This window comes from Globicephala melas, chromosome 2 (assembly GCF_963455315.2).
Source record: "Globicephala melas chromosome 2, mGloMel1.2, whole genome shotgun sequence".
In the NCBI taxonomy this organism is placed as follows: domain Eukaryota; kingdom Metazoa; phylum Chordata; class Mammalia; order Artiodactyla; family Delphinidae; genus Globicephala; species Globicephala melas.
In genome coordinates, this window is record NC_083315.2 from 91,092,103 (window position 1) to 91,119,775 (window position 27,673).

Sequence of the window (27,673 nt, forward strand, 5' to 3'; positions counted from 1 at the left end):
AGACAGTTCTTGCCAGATCAGTAGTTGTTCTGGTACAGGAACCTCACTGTTCTCAACTTCCTAAGCAAGTAGCAGTCTTAGAAATATCTTTTATACATGTGTCTTTAAACACTGTTTTACATGCATTACAGTGTGGTGACCACATTCATTCACTGAAATGACACTGAAGAACACTTTTTTTTCCCAAACACAATCTTATATGGAAGCTCATTGTAACAGTAAAACAGATAACATTGTGACTCAAAGTGCAAGCCTGGGTACTGGAAAGAGGAATAGCCTTTTAGCCCCTTAGCCTTTTCTGGCACCATGTTCCTCCTACCTCAATCAGATTAAACACTACTCTAAAGCAGTGTTTCCTAAACTTCCTTTTATCTTCATCTTCCCTTTCACTGATCACTTTCAAATCAAAAAAATACTGGCTGATAAAGACGAGTGAGAAGCAATAAAAACAAGTTACATTGTGCTCATTGCTAATACCATGTATGAATTACCTTTATAAGAGAACAACATGAACTTAAACTCATGATGCTCTGTGATAAAATTATGTTCAATAAGGTTAACAGTAATTTTTGTTTTGCCTTCTGTAATATGATGCAATTTATTTGAATAGCATAAATTAATGAGCAGCACACCACCAGTGAAATGTCACTGAATGGAGAAATCATATTTGTATCTGCTTCAGCCATTGGTTTGTGAATATTTCATATTTGAATCACAATGCATCATCTTGAAAATAATAAGCCAAAATTATTATTGATGTAGTTCTGTATCCTTGACAATCCAGTAGCATCACACATCACCCATAGCAAACCAAACTGATAATGATGACGTGGAACTAGCAGTAACTAGTAATTAAAAGGCAAGAATCTCAGTAGCTTGAAAATCAAAGCCTATTCAAGACTCCGTTGATAATGTACTGGTGACAAGGCATTGTTTTCCCAAATTACAGAAATTCCAAAGCTCAGTTAGGCGTTTTGTAATGTTCCTGAGCTTTGTGCAACAGCTAAACTTCTTACTAAACTTAATTAGAGCTCTCAGTAAACACAACTAACTCTCAAATTTAAGGATACTAATTAATAATTCCAGTTAACTGCCTTGATCTATAAGGTGACTTAGTCTTTATAACTATATGTTAAATAACTTGCTGTCATTTGAAGGACTCAAAAGGAGAGATTGCATTTCAGGGTCATCTTAAGGGCTTGAAGAGCCCTTCTTTGGCCCACTCTGAGAATCACCACCCTACAGAATGACTAAGGAAATTCTCTTATTTAGTTATAACCATTGCTTTGAGCCACAAAGCCAGGGGGTTTAACTGGCCCATCAGGGGCTTGGGCAGCCCATAGTTCAGCCTCTATTACCAGTTAGAATTGACCTCAATTTCAGCTCCCTTGCTGCTTGTCTCAGGCAGATTAAGGTCAGCCAACTAAAGAAGTGACTGAATCACTTTACCTCTCAGCCCTCCAAAAATTAGCTGGATGATTTCAGAGACTGCGTCCAGCTCCAAATTCAGTGATTTTCCTAATCTTGGGGCTGCATTGGTATCACAGATACCCTGTGAATAGATATTGTTTTCTAGTCATTCAAGGGTATCATGCTGTTGGCTCTGAGAAGAGTGTTAATCATTAATCACAGTGACGATGCTCCTGAATGATATTAGTACTTACTGGTTTCAAGTAAAAATAATAATAAATCTTATGCTCTCTTCCAGTTTTATTGTTACTACTAGTTTCCATTAAGACTGAGTCATCTCTAGTGTAGGAGGGTGGCTGGTCAGTACTGTATTTCAGGGGCATCACTCCCATTTTCCTCTATAGGATGGGACTCAGCCATCCTGTGCTAAAAGTTAAAGAAGATGTTGGCTTTATCCAAAAAGAGCAACACCCAGGGAGTGAAAATAACCCTCTCATCTACAGGAGACAGGAATGGAATACCTATGCAGGGAGTCCCTCTGCTCGTGTGTAGAGAATAGTGATTTTCTTATCTTGCCTAAGAAAGTGGGCATCAGAGAATAAACTGTTAATACCATATTAGAGATTTGTTTTGGTGCTCTTTATTCTGACCCAATTGTGGACATCAATGGATCTCTCCTGGGGTTGCATTTATTTTTTTCTGTCCAAATTGATGCTTGCTTTATGTCCATTATACAGCAGAGATAGGAGTATAAGAAGCTCCTTTTACAAAGATAGCCATTATCACTTTAATTCAGAGAGTGATACCCCTCTTGGGGGCATTATAGCAAGGCTCTAGCATGCCACTGTGTCAAATGGCCAGATCTCATAGTACTACTTGGTTCAAACAAGTAAACTTTGTCACTTTTTCTTTCCCAAGACTTGGCTGTGTTTCACAGGTGGAAAGGTGCGTCAGCTCAAAGACTGCAGTCTCCCCTTTCAACCCTAAAGATCTCAATACTTCAAAGAAGTGGGGGAAATGTGTTTAAACCCTTACTGAAAATTGTGGTTAAAACAACAACAGTAATTGTATACCTTCAAGGTCATTGCTCCAACATTGAGACACAAGATTGACTAAACCAATCCAGAGGGGGAGCTGACTGTAAATTGGTCGTGTCAGATGAAGACTGGATTCTCTAAATGCATCTCAATCTCAAGGCATATTTAAGTGCCACACTTTGTGGGAATTCGCAGAACACTGCATATTTAAAAATAAATTTTCTTACTATGAATTAATCAGAAGACTTTTTGTTATCTTCTTAAGGAAAAGTATTAAAAAGGAATCATCTAATTAAATGTTTCCTGTGTTTTAAGAGCTGTCTTCGCTGCAAAGCAGCCAGTGATGAAAACACTGCTAATACATCTAAAACACTGCTAACTGATTATATCATGCTTTTATTATTTCTCCACCATACTGAATGTTTTCTTCCCTTTTGAGGTGCCCACGGTCTGCAGATGACGAGCGAAAGCACCCTGTCCTCTGTCTTTTCTGCGGAGCCATACTGTGTTCTCAGAACATTTGCTGCCAAGAAATTGTGAATGGAGAAGAGGTGGGAGCTTGCATTTTTCATGCCCTTCACTGTGGAGCTGGAGTCTGCATTTTCCTAAAGTAAGTAGGAAGCTTCATAATGAACGTAGGGAATCTGAATCCAGTCTGGAGGCCATCATGGCAGGACAGTATGTTGATAGGATATGATCTGTCAGAAGTTAGAGCATAGACCTGTTATTCACATGCAGTTGTATTTGAAAAGATACTTAAGTATCTTCTCAAATGTAAATAATAGTTTAAAAAATATGAAGTAAGTAGTTTGAAAAATAAGGAGTTAAAAATTGGAATCTGTTCACATTTTCATTATTTGTGGAAAACCTTAAATATGGTAGACTTGAAATGAAACTGAGTTATTTGTATTGAGGTGGATGGACCTATAGTCTGTCATACAGAGTGAAGTAAGTCAGAAAGAGAAAAACAAATACCATACACTAACACATATATATGGAATCTTTAAGAAAAAAAAGGTTCTAATGAACCTAGGGGCAGGACAGGAATAAAGATGCAGAGGTGGAGAATGGACTTGAGGACACAGGGAGGGGGAAGGGTAAGCTGGGATGAAGTGAGAGAGTAGCATTGACATATATACACTACCAAATGTAAAATAGGTAGGTAGTAGGAAGCAGCCGCCGCATAGCACAGGGAGATCAGCTCGGTGCTTTGTAACCACCTAGAGGGTTGGGATAGGGAGGGTAGGAGGGAGATGCAAGAGGGAGGGGATATGGGGATATATGTATACGTATAGCTGCTTCACTTTGTTATACAGCAGAAACTAACACATTGTAAAGCAATTATACTCCAATAAAGATGGTAAAAAAAAATGGAAACGTGAAATATGATAGGCTTTATATTGATTACTCTGGTATTGTGTAAAAATCAGGTATAGTGAAAGAGTTTAGAGTCCTAAAACTTGTATTTTCAAAGGACATGTACATTGTTACTTTATGTTGTCCTTTGAATGTTTTAATTTGCTTCACTTCTTCTACCAACCAACCATTGTTTTCCCTGGTGTCTTAGCAAATGACTGAGAACAGACCAATAGTCTCTCATATTTATGAAAGAAGAGTGCAAGTTTCCTGAGAGAGAGAAAAAATTCAAAGTGGATGCATGTGCTCTTTCTTTCCATTCTCCCCATGTAATCTAGTTTCTGTTTACATAAACCCAAACATCTCACTCACTAGGGAATATGTAATCACTGCCAATCAGCATCTGTTGGAACAAGGAGAATAAGTGTATGCAAGCAAAGCCCAAACACCTATTTTCTTCTAGGGTACCTACAGCGATTAAACCCACTACCTATTCCAACTGTTTATTTTATAATTTCTCTCTAGAGTACTTATCTCTTATGTACACGAACATTATTTTTTATTTTTCCATTTCTCTGCTGTAAGAGTCCCAGGTACCTTCAGGGTTACAGTGGTTCTTTATAATGTGCACTGTTGGAGGCTGGCTCTAACCAGAAAAGGCTCGACACTTCCATAGATGACCTTCTTTCTGGCCCAGGGTTATCAGACTAGGAGATGTGGTTCTATTCTTCTGTTAAGCTCCCTCCCCCGCTCCAGGTCATAGGTCAGGAAATAGAACAGAAACAACCCCAGCCACCATCTTCCAGGGTACCTATGGTTCACATAGGACAGTCTCCTTCCTCTCTTCAGTATATTTAGTCAGTATTACTGACTGATCCCATTTCCCTAAGTCCATTGATCCTTTCCCATAGCTTCAACAAAAATAGCAATGTTCATTCTCTTTTATTTAGACAAAACACGATTTAGTCTGTTTGTCTATATTGTCTTTATACTGAATTCTTAACAGATACCATGTCTTTTCTCTAGATTAACTTTGACACAGTGCCTGTCATTTGCATACATGCACTTAGTAATATTTCTGTTGGTTGTTTTGTCCCTTAGAATCAGAGAATGTAGAGTAGTCCTGGTTGAAGGTAAAGCCAGAGGCTGTGCCTATCCAGCCCCTTATTTGGATGAATATGGAGAAACAGACCCTGGCCTGAAGTAAGTTTTTAAAATTTTACTCACATTATTGTACATGGATGGTGGCAGCTCTTTAAACACAAAAGCTAATACTGAGAGATATTTTTAAATAGCTATAAATTGAAAATATTAAATATGATGCCATCCTAAATGTAACACATAATTTTCAACAAGTTTGTGCTTCTCCAAAATTTTTAGACCCCCGCCATCCTAATGTTTGAATGCTCTATTATTTTTAATCAACCTTTCTTCAGAATTACTTAGAAGGTTTAATTGACGCTGATGTATAAAAGAAAGAAATCTGTAGTATCCAGTGAGGGAGTTTGGTTTAAAATGGATATTCATTGTTTCCATTGCAATACTTGAAACTTTTTATTAGCCAGCTATGTCAGCCTTCTTTGCTTTTAAACATTAGCAAAAATGCTTAGAATCCTGTAATTTTCTGTATCCTTCACTGGTGTTAGGAACTGGAGTACCACTCATGGGTATGAGAAAAAGGAGGTAAGGCCACAATGGTCCCAAAAGTACATATAGTTAAAGATTAGATCCCCTTACCATAAGCTCTTTTTGTTTAACTAAAAGTTTGTTCTTTTGAAATTTTGGGTTGGCCAAAAAAGTTTGTTCGGGATTTTTGTAACATCTTAACGGAAAAATCCGAACTTTTTCATCATCCCAATATATTATTCAGAATGAATCGGCTTATTGGATGAGGCTTAGAACCTCTTTGTTCATACGGAGATTTGTTTTTATTGTAACAGCTTTTGACCTGTATAGAGAAAGTCTTTGGATTCAGGAAGAAAAAGGTGGGTGGTGGAAGTAGTTAATGATTGAGGATAAGAGGCCTGTGTTGTTCCAGAAAGGTACAAAGAAGCAGAATTTTTAAGTTAGTTAGGCAATATGAAAATACCTAACCAGCTGAGACATGTTAGTGCCCCAGGGATGAGAGTCTTACAATTCTCCATCATTGGCAACAGCCAGACTTCAGTCATTTTGGATTAGCTGTTATACAGTGTTACAAACTGTGCAACCTTAGAATTGGTGTGGAGTAATTTTATTTAAGTACTTGCTAATCACCAGCAAGTTTGTTGTGTCATAAAGACAATAATAACTAAGTATTTCTGAGGAGCAGCGTATAATTTGAGGGCTTAGTGTTACACCTCAGACCTAACCTCTACCGTCCAAAGATCAGAAATCAAAGCTGGATAAACTATAAGAGGCCAGAAAGCCATTAAAGACCTACTCAGGCTAACCACTCTAAAAAGAATAGAACTGCTTCAAGTTATAAACCTTTCTAGCCATTTAAATGGGATCCCATAATGCCCATGGTATACTTGACCTATTTTTCTGAATAATCAAGGAGTAAGTTTCTTCTTCATTAGCTAAGTAACTTATCGAGTTCATAGTGATCAGTGGTGAAGGGAAAATATACCTTTTAAAACCTTGTCCTGGTGATTCCTTCCCAGTTCCAAGAACATCTCAAAAGTTCAGACTAATTTAAACAATAAAGATGTAGTAGTTATTTGATTCAAGCTTACATGTTTTTTTCTCCCCCTGAAGGAGGGGCAACCCCCTTCATTTATCTCGTGAGCGGTATCGGAAGCTCCATTTGGTGTGGCAGCAACACTGCATCATAGAAGAGATTGCTAGGAGCCAGGAAACTAATCAGATGTTATTCGGATTCAACTGGCAGTTACTGTGAGCTCCAACTCTGCCTGGGGAGAATCACGAATGAAGACAGTAATGAAGACTGATTCAAAATTATGGAGACCTTATTGAGGGCTGGGGAAGGGTTGGAGGGTCTTTTGCTCCATGTCCAGATGCACATACATCAATAAAATATTCCTTAATGGAATATTTCTTTCAATTAATGAACATATGCTTAAAGCAAAAAAAAAAAAGACATAGATTAATCTATTTTATGTTCCAGAACACTAAAGAAATGCTTCTTCACCCCCAAGTGTCTGGTTCTGCTAATAGTTCCAGAAAACTTATTTCCCTTCGTAATCTGTCCCACTTCACTTCATCCACCTGATAAATGAAGTCACATCAAGCAGTTGTGGGCATTCTTATATGTTGGTTGACTCTTCTACAATTTGTATTTGGTGTTTCCCCCCCAAATTTAATTTAGCTAATGGATCACTGACAAGATTTAATAATCTGTGTTAGTCTTCCTTGCAGCTAAAGAGAAATTCAGAAACCATGCAGTGTACTTCAATTGAGAAAGTTTTCCAAAAAGTAAAAATTTTATAATTTCTCTCTTAAGGAAATGCCCCTAAAGTGCCACTTACTGTTTCAGCCAGAAATTAAACTATATTTCTATATGGACAAAGTTTCCATTTCTAAGGCAAATTTCTGCCAGTGTGGAAAAGCTTTTTTTTTTCCTACTGTAGACCTCAAGAAGAGTTAGGATAATGTATTTATTATTTATCCCTGATGAAACAAAGCCTGCAGTCCTCACCTCTGATGGTGAGGATTAGCTTTATTGCATTTTGAAATTATACTTTCCATTTTCCAAAGGCAAGTTTTTCAAATAAGTTCACTTATCTCTTGATTGTGACATGACTCTATTTGACTCAGAAACCTGATGCAGTTCTGATGTAAACTATCTATAGAATGAGGATAAGAAAATTCCCCCAATGAATGGATCATGGCAGCTGTAAATTAGAACAATCAGATTTAAGCCTGTTCTGTAACATTCTGTGTCTTTGTAAGACAGATCCTTCATTTGTTATCTGTGTGCAAACTTTTCATAAACTCTGGATATATGAATAGTATAACCAACAAAAAAAGCCATGTGGTCAGTAGTCTGTGTCCTGTTAAAACATGCTGTGGTTGAGCCATCTTGTTCATAAATAACAGAGCTCTCCGGCATCTGTGCATAGATTTCTTGGTTTTTGGCTTTAACTTTTTATATCAAGAACTTATGATATAAAACAGCAGGCAGAAGATAGATTGAAATCTTATATTTTAGCTTCTGTTGTCTCTGGGGTAATGTTAGGAGTTCGAAAGATACATTCAAAGACCGTCTTATTTTGCCTTTGGTGACCATGGTCATGTATGTGTATAAATGTTTTCCTACCTTCTTTTTGCTCAGCAAAGGCAAGCAAATAAAAATATATTTGCAAAGTGATTGATGATGTACATTTTGGGTTAGATTTTTATGGTATTTTTATGTAAAGTAAAGAAATTCTGGATTTTACAATAAGGGATTGGCATGAACAGGCATCAGAATCACAATCATGTTTCTACCTGAATAATTATTATTCAGAAGGTATCAGAAAAGAGATACAACTCCAATAAACAGTTTCTAACTATTGATGGGTGAGGATTACAAATTTCAGTATTCAGTTTGTCAAATTTGCCAGTATGATTAAATGATTATAACATTTCCTTTTACTTCTTATATAATTTTGTTGGGTGGATTGTCTGACTAGGAAGTCTGAGCCAGCCTAGGCAACAGAAGATGCTGACTTCTGCCCTAATTGATTGGTCCCAGTTTAGCAAAGATAAATTGATTTTTTATTTCTAACCTTTTTCTATCCACTTCATAAATTCTACGGTTAAGCTCTCAAGCTGCCAGAGGGACTGTCCTGCAATGGCCAGTCAGATCTTTACTGCCAAAGAACCCATTTCCTATTGAGTTCCATTTCCTGAGATTGATTCAGATCTCTGCACTGTAGATGAACATACATCTCTCAGTGCTGCCCCCAGCCCAAGGGATTTCTAATTATATTCAAATATCCTAGTTGTTTGCCTTCATCATTGGAAACAGTTTAATTAAGCATATGAAGTTTACTTAAAAATGAGCAAAAAGTCACTTTATTTTCTTTAGTGTAGTATGTGGAGGAACTGGTTCAACAGGATGGCTCCAAAACTGTGTTTTTTGAATGTTTGGTGAGGGGCTAGCAGAAATTTTAATGATACAGTGAAGAAAAACATATATCTGTATAACTAATTTATTATCGTGGTGTATGGGCTGAGTTCACCCTTTAGTGGTCATTTGTCATTTCATAACAACTATGCATTTTGGTTCACTGTGATGATGATCTATATTTAGTGACTGCCACATATTTATACCACTGATTCAAATTCCATCCATGATACAAATAATGCATATATTGATATCTTTTATTGCAAAATGTAAATTTAAAACTTGTATAATGTTCTGTGCTTTTTGAAATAAAATATCTTATATGTGTATATTTAAAAAGAAAAAAGGGACTTCTCATGTTTGGGGATTTGGGTTTGAAGTATAAAAAAGTATACCTAGAAAGGAGCTATAGCTAAAAGTTATCTTTGTCAGCCCAGACAAATTCTTTAAAAGACATAGGTATTTAGTGTAATGGTCTCCAAACATTTTGACCATACAGTCTATCAGTAAATAATTTTTAAGATGCATATTTTACATATATATGCATATGTTCAACTGTAAGAATTAAGATTACAGATGGGGGCGGGAATAAGCCAAAATCAGATAATTTTACATTATCAAAATAATGCAAAATTATTACAACCAACAAAAAATGGGAGCAAAGGGATGAGTAGGTGGAAAGTTAAATAAGCTCACTGAGGGCTTCCCTGGTGGCGCAGTGGTTGGGAGTCCGCCTGCCGATGCAGGGGACACGGATTCGTGTCCCGGTCTTGGAGGATCCCACATGCCGCTGAGCCTGTGCGTCCGGAGCATTACATAGAAGTAAAAAGATAGCACTTGAAGCTGAGAAATCAAGAAATAAAAACTACACAAACTGACAATAGGATAAAGCTAGCAGCTACATAGAAGGGGCAGTAAGAGGTAGTTTCAAAATTGCTTACATATTAGGGAAGCAACAGAGAATTTAAAGAAAGAGTACTGAGAGTATTATATAATATCAGAATAAAGTTTACAACTAGAACTACACACAATATCAAAAGGGGGGGAGGCAAAGAAAATAAACTACATAGTGAAACAATATAAAAAAATTCAGACCAATCAACAAACGTAGATGGGCTTAACTCACCTACTTTTTAAATAATCACCTGAGTTAACAAATAGATTCAGATGAAAATTAAAGAAATGAACCTAATTTAAAAATGGAGGCTTCCCTGGTGGCGCAATGGTTAAGACTCCGCCTGCCAATGCTGGGGACACAGGTTCGAGCCCTGGTCCGGGAAGATCCCACATGCTGCGGAGCAACTAAGCCTGTGCACCACAACTACTGAGCCTACGTGCCACAACTACTGAAGCCCACGCACCTAGAGCCCTTGCTCCACAACAAGAGAAGCCATTGCAATGAGAGGCCCACACACTGCAATGAAGAGTAGCCCCCACTTGCCTTAACTAGAGAAATCAGGCACACAGCAATGAAGACCCAATGCAGTCAAAAATAAATAAATAAATAAATTTGAAAATGGGCAAAAGATTTGAACAGATTTTTCTCCAAAGAAGATGTACAAATTACCAGTAAGTATATGAAAAGATGTGCATTAGTCATTAGGGAAACACAAATCAAAACCACAATGAGATACCACTTCATACCCACAAGGATGGCTATTTTCAAAAAGACAGATAATGTGTTGGTGAGGATGTGAAGAAATTGGGACCAAATACAGGCAGTCCTCACTTTGTACAGTAGTGAATTACTGCATATATATCCATGCAAGCTGAAACCATACAGAGCAATCTTAGTTAGTATCAATAGGAAAGATACCATTGGGGATTCCCTGGTGACGCAGTGGTTAAGAATCCGCCTGCCAATGCAGGGGACATGGGTTTGAGCCCTGGTCCAGGAGGATCCCACATGTCGCAGAGCAACTAAGCCCGCGTGCCACAACTACTGAAACCCACGCGCGTAGAGCCCAGTGCTCCACAACAAGAGAAGCCACTGCAACGAGAAGCCCATGCACTGCGACGAAGAGTAGCCCCCGCTCCCCACAGCTAGAGAAAGCCAGCATGCAGCAACAAAGACCCAACGCAGCGATAAATAAAATTAATTAAAAAGATACAGTTGTTCCATGGCCTTTAAAAATTTTGCTCAAATCAAACTCTGTTATAAATGTTATAAATGACAGTATAAAAACAAACTGTCAGTTATAAATGTATTGGGAAATGAAAATAGTAAAACATTTATGTAGTACAGTATAACTTATAACATTAGAAACATTGAAAATTCAATTTTTTTTTTTTTTTTCAAAAACATCTAGAAAATAACGTCAAGCATGTCTGCCTCTCTGTATAACTTATACAGAGTGAGCATCTTTTCTGTGCCTTGGCAAATTGTCATGTTTCTAAGTTTGGATCAGCTTCCAAAATTTTACCCTTTGTGTTCCAAAGTTGTGAAATACTTCCAAGAGTTCCTTTAGTGTGAAGATTTTTGGCAGTGTCATTCCTTCTGGGACATTCATCTTAACCACTTTTTTTTTCTTTTTTGAAATTTGCCTTCACTAGCTTCCTCTGCCATGCATTCTCTCAAATATCAGTGGCGTCAACAATTCCATAGTTAACTACTACTCCTATAACTCCAGTATAACTTGTATAACATCTAGATTTTACCCAAATTTCACTTCCAGCATTATCACTTTAGTTCCTTTGCTGCATTAAAAAAATTTTTTTTTAATTTACTTATTTTTTATTTACTTATATATATATATTTTTGGCTGTGTTGGGTCTTCATTGCTGCGCACAGCCTTTCTCAAATTGTGGCGAGCGGGGGCTGCTCTTCATGGTGGTGCATGGGCTTCTTATTGCGGTGCCTTCTCGTTGCGGAGCACAGGCTCTAGGCACTCGGGCTTCAGTAGTTGTGGCACACAGGCTCAGTAGTTGTGGCTCGTGGGCTCTAGAGCACAGGCTGAGTAGTTGTGGCACACGGGCTTAGTTGCTCCGCGGCATGTGGGATCTTCCCGGACCAGGGCCTGAACCCATGGCCCCTGCATTGGCAGGCAGATTCTTAACCACTGCGCCACCAGGGAAGCCCTTTGCTGCATTTTTATCTTTGTTGGCCATTCCCTCTTTTGATTATCCATTTTTGTAAAATGTCACATGGGTTTATCACTGGGAGACAAGGAGACAGCACGACTACACGCTTTGCTCTCCGTCCCGAACTGAGCAACAGATGTGCAATGTCCAATCACCAACAGACTCTGGGGAATTCTCTGGTGGTCCAGTGGTTAGGACTGTGTGTTTTCACTGCCAAAGACCCTGGTTCGATCCCTGGTCAAGGAACTAAGATCCCACAAGCCACTTGGCGTGGCCAAAAGAAACAAAAGCAAAAAAACCAAAGACCAACAGACTCTGAAAGAAGTTACATAATTGGTCACTGATCATGACACACATCTGTTATTTAGTGATTTGTGGACTGAAGAACTAGCCACGTAATTTGCACTTTATGAAATTACTCACAGTTAATATACCATCATAAGTGAAATTTGAACCATGTTGTTGAGGACCAATGTTAATTAATTAAAACATGGTAACTGAAAATCGTGCATGTAGGAACTGTACAAGCTGAGGATGTCATTTACTAAAGCAGCAGCTTTCTAAAGCAAAACTACAGGATATAAAAGGATGAATAGACACATTAATAGGGGAGACGTTAACAAACATCTCCCAAACCTAGATAGATTAAAGTGGACAAAAAAAATTAAGAATATAGTAGACCTAAACAACATAATCAGTTTGTTAGTTGGGTCCTGCAGTACGCAGATAATGAAAGATTTGGGAGCACAAAAGGTTTAAGTTGCTGCACTAAGCCATTCAGTCACAACTCGGCAAGGGAGTACCAAGAAGTGTCCAAGTAGATCATCTAAATTCCACGCATGTTCCTCCCTTCTCTCTTAATCCAAGAGCAGCCTTACCTTCTGTTCATCCACATCAATTGCCCCTGCCAAGATGGTGACTCCTTTACTTGCTTGCTAGTTGCATGCAGCCCAAAAGTCCACAGCAATAGTTTGTAGTCTAGAAGGACACTTGCTGTATCCCCTGGCAAGAGTGGGCCACTTTTAGGGACCAAGATGTCTAACCATGAAGAGCCCAGAGTTGCAGGGACAGAAAGCACAGAGGTCTCCAGGGAGTCATCAGGAATGATGTGGATTGGAGCCACTGCTTGGATCCTGAACCCCAGGTATTCTTCCTACTGGAAACACAGCAACATATAAAGGTTTCTGATTTAGTGCATTCAGTCTGTTTTGTAAATAAGTTCATTCGTATCATTTTTTAGTATCATTAATTTTAATATTTTTTCTTTAGATGCATTTGACATTTACTGTGTAGATAATACATGTATCAATGTTTTTTCTTTTCGTTTCCAGTATGTATACCTTATTTCCTCTCTTACTAAATGGACTGGAGTATATGTGGGGACTTAGTAGCAAGAGTGGAAAGTGATCATAGAGAGCTTTCTAAGTGGGGCTTCCCTGGTAGGTCAGTGGTTAAGAATCTGCCTGCCAATGCAGGGGACATGGGTTTGAGCCCTGGTCCGGGAAGATACCATATGCTGTGAAGACCTAACGCAGCGAAAAAAAAAATTTTTTTTTTTAATGTCTGAAACATTTATATTAACATATTTCCATACAAATAACCCAAAGAAAGTTTGGTATTAGTTGTTTTTTTGGTTGGTTTGTTTTTTAGTACTGCAGGTTCTTATTAGTCATCAATTTTATACATATCAGTGTATACATGTCAATCCCAATCGCCCAATTCAGCACACCACCATCCCCACCCCACCACGGTTTTCCCACCTTGGTGTCCATACGTTTGTTCTCTACATCTGTGTCTCAAATTCTGCCCTGCAAACCAGTTCATCTGTACCATTTCTCTAGGTTCTACATACATGCATTAATATACGATATTTGTTTTTCTCTTACTGACTTACTTCACTGTGTGTGACAGTCTCTAGATCCGTCCACGTCTCAACAAATGACTCAATTTCGTTCCTTTTTATGGCTGAGTAATATTCCATTGTATATATGTACCACATCTTCTTTATCCATTCGTCTGTCAATGGGCATTTAGGTTGCTTCCATGACCTGGCTATTGTAAATAGCACTGCAATGAACGTTGTGGTGCATGTGTCTTTTTGAATTATGGTTTTCCCTGGGTATATGCCCAGTAGTGGGATTACTGGATCATATGGTAATTCTATTTCTAGTTTTTGAAGGAAACTCCATACTGTTCTCCATAGTGGCTGTATCAGTTTACATTCCCACCAACAGTGCAAGAGGGTTCCCTTTTCTACACACCCTCTGCAGCATTTGTTGTTTGTAGATTTTCTGATGATGCCCATTCTAACTGGTGTGAGGTGATACCTCATTGTAGTTTGGATTTGCATTTCTCTAATAATTAGTGATATTGAGAGCTTTTCATGTGCTTCTTGGCCATCTGTATGTCTTCTTTGGAGAAATGTCTATTTAGGTCTTCTGCCCATTTTTGGATTCAGGTTGTTTGTTTCTTTAATATTGAGCTGCATGAGCTGTTTATATATTTTGGAGATTAATCCTTTGTCTGTTGATTCGTTTGCAAATATTTTCTCCCATTCTGAGGGTTGTCTGTTCTTCTTGTTTATGGTTTCCTTTGCTGTGCAAAAGCTTTGAAGCTTCATTAGGTCCCATTTGTTTATTTTTGTTTTTATTTCCATTACTCTAAGAGGTGGATCAAAAAAGATCTTGCTGTGATTTATGTCAAAGAGTGTTCTTCCTATGCTTTCCTCTAAGAGTTTTACAGTGTCCGGTCTTCATTTAGGTCTCTAATCCATTTTGAGTTTATTTTTGTGTATGGTGTTAGGGAGTGTTCTAATTTCATTCTTTTACATGTAGCTGTCCAGTATTCCCAGCACCACTTATTGAAGAGACTGTCTTTTCTCCATTTTATATCCTTGCCTCCTTTGTCATAGATTAGTTGACCATAGATGCGTGGGTTTCTTTCTGAGCTTTCTATCTTGTTTTGTTGATCTATGTTTCTGTTTTTGTGCCAGTACCATATTGTCTTGATTACTGTAGCTTTATAGGATAGTCTGAAGTCAGGGGGTCTGATTCCTCCAGCTCTGTTTTTTTCCCTCAAGACTGCTTTGGCTTTTCAGGGTCTTTTGTGTCTCCATACAAATTTTGGGATGATTTGTTCTAGTTCCGTAAAAAATGTTATTGGTAATTTGATAGAGATTGCATTGAATCTATAGATTGCTTCGGGTAGTATAGTCATTTTCACAATATTGATTGTTCCAATAGAAGAACAGGGTATATCTCTCCACCTGTTGGTATCATCTTTAATTTCTTTCATCAGTGTCTTATAGTTTTCTGCATACAGGTCTTTTGTCTCCCGAGGTAGGTTTATTCCTAGGTATTTTATTCTTTTTGTTGCAGTGGTAAATGGGAGTGTTCCTTAATTTCCCTTTCAGATTTTTCATCATTAGTATACAGGAATGCAAGAGATTTCCATGCATTAATTTTGTATCCTGCAACTTTACCAAATTCATTAATTAGCTTTAGTACTTCTCTGGTGGCATCTTTAGGATTCTCTATGTATAGTATCATGTCATCTGCAAACAGTGACAGTTTTACTTCTTTTCAAATTTGGATTCCTTGTATTTCTTTTTCTTCTCTGATTGCTGTGGCTAGGACTTCCAAAACTATGTTGAATAATAGTGGTGAGAGTGGACATCCTTGTCTCATTCCTCATCTTAGAGGAAATGCTTTCAGTTTTTCACCATTGAGAATGATGTTTGCTGTGGGTTTGTCATATATGGCCTTTATTATGTTGAGGTAGGTTCCCTCTATGCCCACTTTCTGGAGAGTTTTTTTCATAAATGGGTGTTGAATTTTGTCGAAAGCTTTCTCTGCATCTATTGAGATGATCATATGGTTTTTCTCCTTCAATTTGTTAATGTGGTGTATCACATTGATTGATTTGCGTATAATGAAGAATCCTTGCATCCCTGGGATAATTCCCACTTGATCATGGTGTATGATCCTTTTAATGAGCTGTTGGATTCTGTTTGCTAGTATTTTGTTGAGGATTTTTGCATCTGTATTCATCAGTGATATTGGTCTGTAATTTTCTTTTTGTGTAGTATCTTTGTCTGGTTTTGGTATCAGAGTGATGGTGGCTTCATAGAATGAATTTGGGAGTGCTCCTTCCTCTGGAAGTTTTTGGAAGAGTTTAGGAAGGTTGAGTGTTAGCTCTTCTCTAAATATTTGACAGAATTCACCTGTGTAGCCATCTGGTCCTGGGCTTTTGTTTGTTGGAAGATTTTTTTTTTTTTTTTTCGAGGTACGCAGGCCTCTCACTGTTGTGGCTTCTCCCGTTGCAGAGCACAGGCTCCAGACACGCAGGTTCAGCGGCAATGGCTCACGGGCCTAGCCGTTCCGCGGCATGTAGGATCCTCCTGGACCAGGGCACGAACCCATGTCCCCTGCATTGGCAGGCAGACTCACAACCACTGTGTCACCAGGGAAGCCCTGTTGGAAGATTTTTAATCACAGTTTCAATTTCATTACTTGTGATTGGTCTGTTCGTACTTTCTATTTCTTCCTGGTTCAGTCTTGGAAGGTTATACCTTTCTAAGAATTTGTCCATTTACTCCAGGTTGTCCACTTTGTCGGCAAAGAGGTGCTTATAGTTGTCTCTTAGGATGCTTTGTATTTCTGCCATGTCTGTTGTAACTCCTCCTTTTTCATTTCTAATTTTATTGATTTGAGTCCTCTCCCTCTTTTTCTTGATGAGTCTGGCTAATGGTTTATCAATTTTGTTTATCTTCTCAAAGAACCAGATTTTAGTTTTATTGATCTTTGTTTGCTATTGTTTTCTTTGTTTCTATTTCATTTATTTCTGCTCTGATCTTTATGATTTCTTTCCTTCTGCTAACTTTGGGTTTTGTTTATTCTTTTTTCTCTAGTTCCTTTAGGTGTAAGGTTAGATTGTTTATTTGAGGTTTTTCTTGTTTCTTGAGGTAGGCTTGCATAGCTATAAACTTCCCTCTTAGAACTGCTTTTGCTGTATCCCATAGGTTTTGGATCATCGTGTTTTCATTGTAATCTGTCTCTAGGTACTTTTTGATTTCCTCTTTGATTTCTTCAGTGACCTCTTGGTTATCTAGTAACGTATTGTTTAGCCTCCACGTGTTTGTGTTTTTAATGTTTTTCTCCCTGTAATTGATTTCTAATCTCATAGCGTTGTAGTCAGAAAAGATGCTTGATATGATTTCAATTTTCTTAAATTTACTGAGGCTTGATTTGTGACCCAGGATGTGATGTATCCAGGAGAATGTTCCATGCACACTTGAAAAGAAAGTGTAATTTGCTGTTTTTGGATGGAATGTCCTATAAATATCAACTAGATCTATCTGGTCTATTGTGACATTTAAAGCTTCTGTTTCCTTATTTATTTTCATTTTGCATGATCTGTTCATTGGTGTAAGTGAGGTGTTAAAGTCTCCCACTATTATTGTGTTACTGTCGATTTCCTCTTTTAGAGCTGTTAGCAGTTGCCTTATGTATTGAGGTGCTCTATGTTGGGTGCATATATATTTATAATTGTTATATCGTCTTCTTGGATTGATCCCTTGATCATTATGTAGTGGCCTTCACTGTCTCTTGTAACATTCTTTATTTTAAAATCTATTTTATCTGATATGAGTATTGCTCCTCCAGCTTTCTTTTGATTTCCTTTTGCATGGAATACCTTTTTCCATCCCCTCACTTTCAGTCTGTATGTGTCCCTACATCTGAAGTGGGTCTCTTGTAGACAGCATATATATGGGTCTTATTTTTGTATCCATTCAGCAAGCCTGTGTCTTTTGGTTGGAGCATTTAATCCATTCACGTTTAAGGTAATTATCGATATGTATGTTCCTATGACCATTTTCTTAATTGTTTTGGGTTTGTTTTTGTAGGTCCTTTTCTTCTCTTGTGTTTCCCACTTAGAGAAGTTCCTTTAGCATTTGTTGTAGAGCTGATTTGGTGGTGCTGAATTCTCTTAGCTTTTGCTTGTCTGTAAAGCTTTTGATTTCTCCATCGAATGTGAATGAGATCCTTGCTGGTTAGAGTAGTCTTGGTTGTAGGTTCTTCCCTTTCATCACTTTAAGTATATCATGCCACTCCCTTCTGGCTTGTACAGTTTCTGCTGAGATATCAGCTGTTCATCTTAATGGGTGTTCCCTTGTATGTTATTTGTCATTTTTCCCTTGCTGCTTTCAATAATTTTTCTTTGTCTTTAATTTTTGCCAATTTGATTACTACGTGTCTCGGTGTGTTTCTCCTTGGGTTTATCCTGTATGGGACTCGCTGCTCTTCCTGGACTTGGGTGGCTATTTCCTTTCCCATGTTAGGGAAGTTTTTGACTATAATCTCTTCAAGTATTTTCTCTGGTCATTTCTCTCTCTCTTCTCCCTCTGGGACCCCTATAATGCGAATGTTGTTGCATTTATTGTTGTCCCAGAGGTCTCTTAGGCTGTCTTCATTTCTTTTCATTCTTTTTTCTTTATTCTGTTCTGCAGCAGTGAATTCCACCATTCTGTATTCCAGGTCACTTATCCGTTCTTCTGCCTCAGTTATTCTGCTATTGATTTCTTCTAGTGTAGTTTTCATTTCAGTTATTGTATTGTTCATCTCTGTTTGTTTGTTCTTTATTTCTTCCAGGTCTTTGTTAAACATTTCTTGCATCTTCTTGATCTTTGCCTCCATTCTTTTTCCGAGGTACTGGATCATCTTCACTATCATTCTGAATTCTTTTTCTGGAAGGTTGCCTATCTCCACTTCATTTAGTTGTTTTTCTGGGGTTTTATCTTGTTCCTTCATCTGGTACATAGCCCTCTGCCTTTTCATCTTGTGTATCTTTCTGTGAATGTGGTTTTTGTTCCACAGACTGCAGGATTGTAGTTCTTCTTGCTTCTGCTGTCTGCCCTCTGATTTCTAAAAATTATAAAAACACCTACCCACTTGATAGTCTGCTTTGATTAATAAGACAAAATAGAGCGATGAGACCATTCTAAGTTTTATTTCAGTACAGCTGGCAGTGGAATACTATGATCACTATGGTGCACTATTAGCATTACCAGGCAGTTATTCTACCTTAAAACACAGAAAGCTGTCCAGCTTTTGGAGCAGCTAATCACTGAACCAGATTGAAAGCCACTGTACTGAACTTTTTCCAGACTGTCTCAGACACACATCAGGAATCACAACATCACCTCACCACTTTCTCTTTTGAAAACTGTGAGTATCCAACGATGCTTTGTTAATTGATGACCTTGCAACAAAGAGGAAAGCTAAAAGACTGAGCAAATATGTAGAGAATTTACTGTTCTACTAGAATAAAACTTTTAAAAAGTTAACTGTTGGGACTTCCTTCTGGCGCAGTGGTTAGGAATCTGCCTGCAAAGGAAGGGGACGCGGGTTCGAGCCCTGGTCCAGGAAGATCCCACATGCCGCAGAGCAGCTAAGCCCGTGCGCCACAAGTACTGAGCCTGCGCTCTAGAGCCTGCGAGCCACAACTACTGAGCCCTTGTGCCACAGCTACTGAAGCCCGCAAGACTAGAGCCCGTGCTCCGCAACAAGAGAAGCCACCGCAATGAGAAGCCCACGCACTGCAACGAAGGGTAGCCCCTGCTGACCGCAACTAGAGAAAGCCTACACGCAGCAACGAAGACCCAGTGCAGCCCAAAATAAATAGATTAATTAATTTAAAAAAAAGTTAACTGTTAACATTTAATGGTATAGTGTTGTATTTCATAAAAGGCATAAATAGGAAGTAGATCAAGAAATAATTAGAATTACTTTTTAAATACAAATTTAGTGTGTTTTCTAACTTTACTAGTTTTAATCAGTGTCAATTTTCCCTAACATTTTGTCTATTTTAATAATCACCAAACACCAAACATCAACAGGTTAAAAGACAATAGGCTCATATATCCAAAACTGAGATTACTTTGCCCATCTACCCCCCCACCTCCTGCCAGTTTTCTCTTACTGATTCCTTTTTATTGGAAATCTCTTTAATTAGAAATAGTCTTTTACAGCAAAATAAAGGATGAAGTTTTCAAAAATACAAACACTTGAGCTAGTTAATGTATTTGGTGTGAATGCATTTCTATCAAAATCAGAGTGCATCTGACACTAGCTTAAAGAGGTCAAGCTCTCAGAGGACCCCCCAAAATTTGGCCTGCAGCCTATAGATTACTGACCCCTGTTCTAGAGCATCTATATAGCCTACATAATATACCTTTAGCAGTTATTGTGGTGCATTGCAATGGGATTTGCATGTTCGCTAATCCACTATGAAACCCTTAAGGACAGAGACTGAGTTTATTCATATTTGTTCTCCCAGTACCTAGCAGAGTGGTTGGCATTAATTGGCTCTAAAATATTTTGTTTAGTGGATTAAGTAACATTCAAATAGAAACTGGTTAGATTGACCAAAAATTTTAAAAACAGGACTGTTTGCTGGTTTGTGGAAACACCTGAGCACCAGTCCACTATGAGCGTTGTGTTTTAAAAGACTGTGCAGAGTTTTTAGAAACAGCTTTATTGAGATATACAGTCAGTGCTCTGGACCTCTGTATCCTTGGGCACTGCATCCGTGGATTCAATTAACAACAGACTGAAAATATTTGCAAATTCCAGAAAGCCCCAAAAGCAAAACTTGAATTTTCTGCGTGCCAGGCAACTATTCACATAGCATTTACATTCTACTAGGTATATTATAAGTAATCTAGAGATGATTTAAAGTATATGGGAAGATGGTTTTGGGGGACCCTAGCCTGCCATCTTCTCAGTCTGCTGGCTTTCTGAATAAAGTCGTATTCCTTGCCTCAAAAAAAAAAAAAAAGTATATGGGAGGGTTTGCATAGGTTATATGCAAATACTATGCTGTTTGATTTTTTCTTCCAGTTTTATTGAAATATAATTGACATACAGCACTGTATAAGTTTAAGGTGCGCGGCATAATGATCTGACTTATATACGTCATGAAATGATTATCACAATAAGTTTAATGAACATCCATCATCTCATATAGATACAAAATTAAAGAAATAGGGCTTCCCTGGTGGCGCAGTGGTTGAGAGTCTGCCTGCCGATGCAGGGGACACGGGTTCGTGCCCCGGTTTGGGAAGATCCCACATGCCGCGGAGCGGCTGGGCCCGTGAGCCATGGCCGCTGAGCCTGCGTGTCCGGAGCCTGTGAGAGGCCACAAAAGTGAGAGGCCCGCGTACCGCAAAAAAAAAAAAAAAAAGAAATAGAAAAATTTTTTTCCTTGTGATGAGAACTCTTAGGGTTTACTCTCTTAACAACTTTCATACATAACGTACAGCAGTGTTAATTAGGGAATTCCTTGGCGGTCCAGTGGTTAGGGCTCTGCACTTCCACTGCAGGGGGCATGGGTTCAATCCCTTGTCCGGGAACTAAGATCACCCAAGTGGAGTGGCGCGGCCAAAAGAAAAAAAAAAGACCTAAAAGACAAGAAAGCAAAAAACAAAACAAAACAAGCAGTGTTAATTATATTTATCATGTTGTACATTATATCCCTAGTAATTATTTTTCATATAACTGCAAGTTTGTACCTTTTGACTGCCTTCATTTTCCCTTCCCCCTACACCTTGCCTCTGGTAACCACAAATCTGATCTCTTTTTCTTTGAGTTTGTTTGCTTGCTTTTGAAGTATAATTGATCTACAACACTATGGTAGTTCCTACTATGCCATTTTATATAAGGGACTTGAGCATCCTCGGGTTTTGGTATCTGCAGGGGGGAACTGCAAGAGGGATGGGGGTCTGGAACCCATCCTCCAGAGATACCAACAGATGACTATAATTCGCCTGCCATACAATCCACCCATTTAAAGTGTACAATTCTGAGATTTTTAAAAATTGAGTTATAATTCACGTATTATATTAGTTTCAGATATACGACATGAGATTTGTTTTTAAAGAGAGAGAGGGAAAGCAAAAGGAAAGGGAGGTCTCTTTTCCTTGAGTTGCACACTGGTTCATACTGTGGTATTGTAAAAATGATGTGAATAACTCATCTAGATTATTTCCTGTTTGGATTTAGGGGAAGAATAGAAAGTAGTAAATCAATGAGTATCTAAATATGGATAGACGCCACAAATGGAGGAAAAGGGAAAGAAGAAAGGGATTCTCCAGTACGTTATTTATTTTGGGCAGGAGAAAAGAAGCTGTGTTGAAAGAGGCATTATGTTCTGTGGGGAACTCAGTATAAATCTGAACTTTGCTCATTATCCTTTTTTTTTTTCCTTGCGGTACGCGGGCCTCTCACTGTTGTGGCCTCTCCCGTTGCGGACGCGCCGGCTCCGGACGCGCACGCGCAGGCTCAGCGGCCGTGGCTCACGGGCCCGCCGCTCCGCGGCATCTTCCCAGACCGGCGCACGAACCCGTGTCCCCTGCATCGGCAGGCGGACTCTCAACCACTGCAGCACCAGGGAAGCCTCTGCTCATTATCCTTGAATATGCTCTAAGGCTGATCCTAGATTTTTGCAAATCTTACTGTAGTAGTTCTCAATTGCTGCATGACAAATTTCCCCAAAAACTTAGTGCTTAAAGCAACAGTAAACATTTATTATAACACATAGTGTCTGTGGGTCTGGATTTTGGGTGTGGCTTAGTTGGGTGGTTCTGGCTTGAGGTATTTCACAGAGTGGCAGTCAAAACGCGAGCTAGGCCTGCCGTCATCTGAAGGCTTGGCTGGGGCTGGAGGATCTATTTCCAAGAACAGTTCATTAAGATGGCTGGCAAATTGGTGCTGATTATTGGTGTAATGCCTCAGTTTTTTGCCAGATAGCCACTCCAAGAGGTTGCTTGAGTGTCCTCATATTACGGCACTGGCTTTCCTCTAAGTGAGTGACCCGAGAGAGCATAAAGTGGAAGCTGCAAAGTATTTTATAACCTAGACTTGGAATTTACACACCACAATTTCTGAAAAAGCCTATTGGTTACCCGAGGCAGCCCAATTCAGTATGGGAGGGACTAGACTATACAAGGGTGAAGATACCAGGAGGCAGGGATCACGGGGTGCCTAGAGGCTGACTACCAAATTTATTTGTTTTTTAATATATATATTTGAGATACATATATCTCAAAAGGAGATTCCTAAATTCAGGTACCAGCTCTTGAATATTACCTTGCCATTTATCCTAACTGAACAAGTATCTCTTGGGACAGACCAATAATTCTTTATTTATTTTTAAATTAATTAATTTATTTTTGGCTGCATTGGGTCTCTGTTGCCGTGCACAGACTTTCTCTAGTTGCAGCAAGAGGGGCAACTCTTCGTTGTGGTGCGCGTGCTTCTTATTGTGGTGGCTTCTCTTGTTGGGAGCAGGGGCTCTAGGCACACAGGCTCAGTAGTTGTGGCTCGCGGGCTCTAGAGCGTAGGCTCAGTAGTTGTGGCGCACGGGCTTAGTTGCTCCATGGCATGTGGGATCTGCCCGGACCAGGGCTCGAACCCGTGTCCCCTGCATTGGCAGGCAGATTCTTAACCACTGCGCCACCAGGGAAGTCCCCAGACCAATAATTCTTTTTTTTTTTTTTTTCCTGCGGTACGCGGGCCTCTCACTGTTGTGGCCTCTCCCATTGCGGAGCACAGGCTCGGACGCGCAGGCTCAGCGGCCATGGCTCACAGGCCCAGCCGCTCCGCGGCATGTGGGATCCTCCCGGACCAGGGCACGAACCCGTATCCCCTGCATCCGCAGGCGGACTCTCAATCACTGCGCCACCAGGGAAGCCCCCTTTTTTTTTTGGAGAGGAAGCCAGTGGGGCCAGAGGATTCGGGTGTGGTTCTTTTATTTATTTATGTGTTTGTTTATTTTATTTTTGGCTGTGTTGGGTCTTCGTTGCTGCACGCGGGCTTTCTCTGGTTGCAGTGCATGGGCTTCTCACTGCGGTGGCTTCTCTTGTTGCAGAGCACGGGATCTAGGCTCGCGGGCTTCAGTAGTTGCAGCATGCAGGCTCAGTAGCTGTGGCTCGCGGGCTCTAGAGCGCAGCCTCAGTAGTTGTGGTGCACGGGCTCTAGAGCGCAGGCTCAGTAGTTGTGGCGCACGGGCTTAGTTGCTCCGCGGCATGTGGGATCTTCCCGGACCAGGGATCGAACCCATGTCCTCTGTACTGGCAGAAGAATTCTTTTTTTTTTAATGGTGTGTTAGTTTCTGCTGTATTACAAAGTGAATCAGTTATACATATACATATGTTCTCATATCTCCTCCCTCTTGTGTCTCCCTGCCTCCCACCCTCCCTATCCCACCCCTCTAGGTGGTCACAAACCACTGAGCTGATCTCCCTGTGCTATGCGGCTGCTGCCCACTAGCTATCTATTTTACGTTTGGTAGTGTACATATGTCCATGCCACTCTCTCACTTTGTCACAGCTTACCCTCAGTAGTTGTGGCGCACAGGCTTAGTTGCTCCGCGGCATGTGGGATCTTCCCGGACCAGGATCGAACCCATGTCCCCTGCATTGGCAGGCGGATTCTTAACCACTGTGCCACCAGGGAAGTCCCGGACCAATAATTCTTAAATGGGAAAGACCAGAGAAGAAAAGGGGCCCTGAGAAACTGTTTTCCTTGGGCACTCCAATATCCTAGGGTTCCTATACCTGTGGCATTAACTTTCACCATGTATTCATTCTTATACTTCCTACTCTGAGATATACTGTTGTACTATTCTCAAGATACTCATCATACAACACTTCCCTTTGCACTGCACTTTTTTCCCCCTTCAACTCTTTCTTGATATACAGCTGCCGGACTGCTTTCTCACATACTCTTCTATTTATCTTATCCTTCATGGATTTGCAAATGAGAGTTGGTCATAAGATAACAGTAAGAAGAATAATCGTCTTTCCATCATTTGGAGAATCCAGCTGTATCTACTGACTCATTTAAAATAAACACAATAGTAGTTCTATGAATAAATTCACTAAAACGCTTACCTATGATAGCAGAGATTATATCTGGGTAGCTTGGAGAGACACATTATATTTGCTAAGTGAGTGAAAAATATTCTCTTTGAATAGAGACTATCTATCTGAAATCCTGCTAGGCATTATTTCAATGAATCTGGACTTTGTTTCCCCTATAAACTTCTTTAATTTTAAAGAAAAGTATTTACAGAAACACTAACCCTTTCCAATTCAAATTACTTGCCCTGCCAATACTCTGAAGTGAACTATATTCTGTTAGACAAAGTAATGGAAAAAGCAACTTGTGGTTTTAATCAGTGGAAAGAAAACAATTTGGCAACTTCTTTAAGTTGGAATAGAACAAGATGAGCTGCATCATCAAGTGCCTTTAATGTACATTTTGTCCTGCTTTTCATCCAAGGATCTAGACATGACAGACAGTAGAAGTGCCTGCTGTTTTTCAAAGAATGTCAAGAGGCTGTGGCATTTCCTGAACAAGAAGAAACAGATTCAATAATAGTTATGAGATTGAATATAGGATTCGTATTTAACCATTCTATATTCTCAATCAGCTTTAATCATAATGTCACTTGAGTGAAGAAAAAGATTTAAAGTAAAAGGAAGCTCATAATTCATCGCAATCTTTCAGTCCATGGCAGACTCCTGAGATTATCAAGTAGGAAAAGCATTGGACACGGGAGTTTAAGAGACCGGAGTTTTGGTTCTTCTACTCATTAGTTTTATAGCTCTAGGAAAGCTGTTAAGCTCTTTGAGTTTTTTCTTCTGTAAGTTGGTGGGTAAGGATGGGAGAGGGGTTTGATCATAAGGTTTCCTCTTTACCAAAGAGTTTGATATACCAAATACAAATTATCCCACATAGCCTCGTTTCTCCGCCCTCCTCGCTTTTCTTTGCAAGTCTTCGAGGGACTCCCGCATTATCTTGCTCAGAATCCCGTACGGGACCTCACCGGGGCTGCTCACTGAACCCTTCACTGGCGGTGTTTCAAAAAGGGAGTGAAATCTTCTTCTTCATTGATGTGAAAACCGTAAGGATACGCCGGGCTCCAGGCTGACGTTCCTTTCTGGAGGTCTCGGTCTTCTTTCTTTCTTACACTTTCAGGCCTTTCCCCAGTACCCACCGATGATTAACTTCGTGTTAGGCGGTTCTGGGGACAGCGCCAATTTGCCAGATCCTGGCAGCGCTGCTTCTGAGGAGGTGGCATGGCAGGGCCTCATGATTTGGGGCCCTTTTTCGCGACCGAACTCCTCGGTGTGTGTAAATTCGTATCGTGACAAAGCATTTACGATTTTCTTCCGAAAAGACCAACCCTGGCGTCACAACCGTGCCTCTATAACCAAGGTAACTGCTTGAGCTAGGAGGAACCACTGTGTACCAACCACTAGTCTCAGAAGCCCTACTTCTCTGCTCCAGACTGGCGGGTAGTTGCCGCTGCGGCTGGAACTACGAGGACCAGAATTCCTGCGCGCACGCGCGCTGCCATTGTGATGCTCCTTTCCCGGTAACTCGCCCTCTCAGGCAAACCTGAAGATAGCGGCAATTCTCCGGTGGGGGGCGGAGACACTCTTTGCCTGGCTCTCCTCCCCTTTCGTGATAGGCAATGGGACCAGCCAACCAACATGGCGGGCTTGGGACGCGCTCTCCAATCAGCACCTGTGGCGGAGAGGTGGGCGTGCGCACTGGCAGGGTAGGTGGGCTAGGCTGTGTCGGGTTGCGAAGGGGGAGAATAACGTCGGGTCGGGTCAGCGGGCGCTGCAGTAGTCGCCGCAGCGGCGATGGGAGCGGTGGGGACCAGGCGGCGGCGGAGGCGGCAGGAGGAGGAGCAGGAGCTGGCACAAGAGCAGCGGCTGGGGGCGGCCAGCAGCAGCAGTAACAGCAGCAGCCGCCGCCGCCAGTAAACGCGGACGGTACCCGAGGGGACTACCCAGCCGGCCGGCCCTCGAAGCCGCGCTCGGGTCCCGCCGCACTGGGCGGCGGGGGATGGGCAGGCGGCGGTCGTCCCGCTTGCTGAGGGTTGACCTCTGCCGGTCCCCGCCCTGAGCTGAACCCGAGCCCTCCGCCCGAAATCCCTGCGTCCGCCACGGCCCAGGTAGGACACACCCCCCCGAGCCCCCAGGACGCCGCTGGGGGAGCCCAGCGTCCCGCCCTCCCTCAGTCCTGACCCCCTCCTCCGGCCGCACCCCTCGCCCAGTGACCGATACTGGTGCGGAGGGGAGGGGTACCGGAGACTCCTCGGTCGCTACCCACGCCCTGGGCTTGTGCCAGACCCAGTAGCTCCAAGTCGGAGACTGTTTCTCCCCCGTTTCCCTGGAGGGTTATGCCCCGTATCCCCAGAGGCTTTTGGTGTCTTCGCTGAACTTGGAGGGTCATAAAGCTTCGTTCTGTTTCTCTCTCTGGGGGTGACCCACATACCACTTGTATTCATGCTGCTTTAGGTACCAGGACTGAACACAGATGATTCTCAGGATATATTCTCAGGATATACTGAACGCTTCTTTCCCACCCCGCTTCCTCAAATCTAATAGAAGAGGGCATGGGACTATAGAATCTGTTTGTTGTGTAGTAACGACAGTGGAGGCCATGACTTTATGGTACTTAAGGTGCGAAGTAGACCTGAGGGATTTGCTCGTCATTTGCTTTGACTAAAATGATGTTGACAACCCGGGATGCTGTGGGAGGGACAAAAGACTCCACACGTATTTACTGTTAAATCAGAAGTAAATAATACATTGGGATGCCAGGATACTTTATCCACAGTGAACTTAATTTTGTTTCAGTCGTGGTTGCATTAGAGG

At 40.6% G+C, this 27,673-nt stretch overlaps 2 protein-coding genes across 6 annotated transcripts in view; both read left to right on the forward strand.

Annotated features, from left to right (window-relative positions):
* The window catches only part of UBR1 (ubiquitin protein ligase E3 component n-recognin 1), a 166,934-nt gene extending 159,569 nt beyond the window's left edge, over positions 1–7,365 (forward strand). For all 3 annotated transcript variants that reach the window (XM_030842844.2, XM_060294402.1, XM_030842843.2), the window contains 3 exons: positions 2,887–3,057; positions 4,905–5,006; positions 6,543–7,365. In XM_030842844.2, coding sequence (XP_030698704.1) covers positions 2,887–3,057; positions 4,905–5,006; positions 6,543–6,684 — 415 coding nt within the window. In that variant the 3' untranslated portion in view covers positions 6,685–7,365. The remainder of the gene's footprint in view (positions 1–2,886; positions 3,058–4,904; positions 5,007–6,542) is intronic.
* Positions 7,366–26,603: 19,238 nt separating this feature from the next.
* Positions 26,604–27,673, forward strand: part of TTBK2 (tau tubulin kinase 2) — a 138,292-nt gene continuing 137,222 nt past the window's right edge. For all 3 annotated transcript variants that reach the window (XM_060294404.1, XM_060294403.1, XM_030842692.2), the window contains exon 1: positions 26,604–26,967. The gene's annotated coding sequence lies outside the window, so the exon portion shown is untranslated. The remainder of the gene's footprint in view (positions 26,968–27,673) is intronic.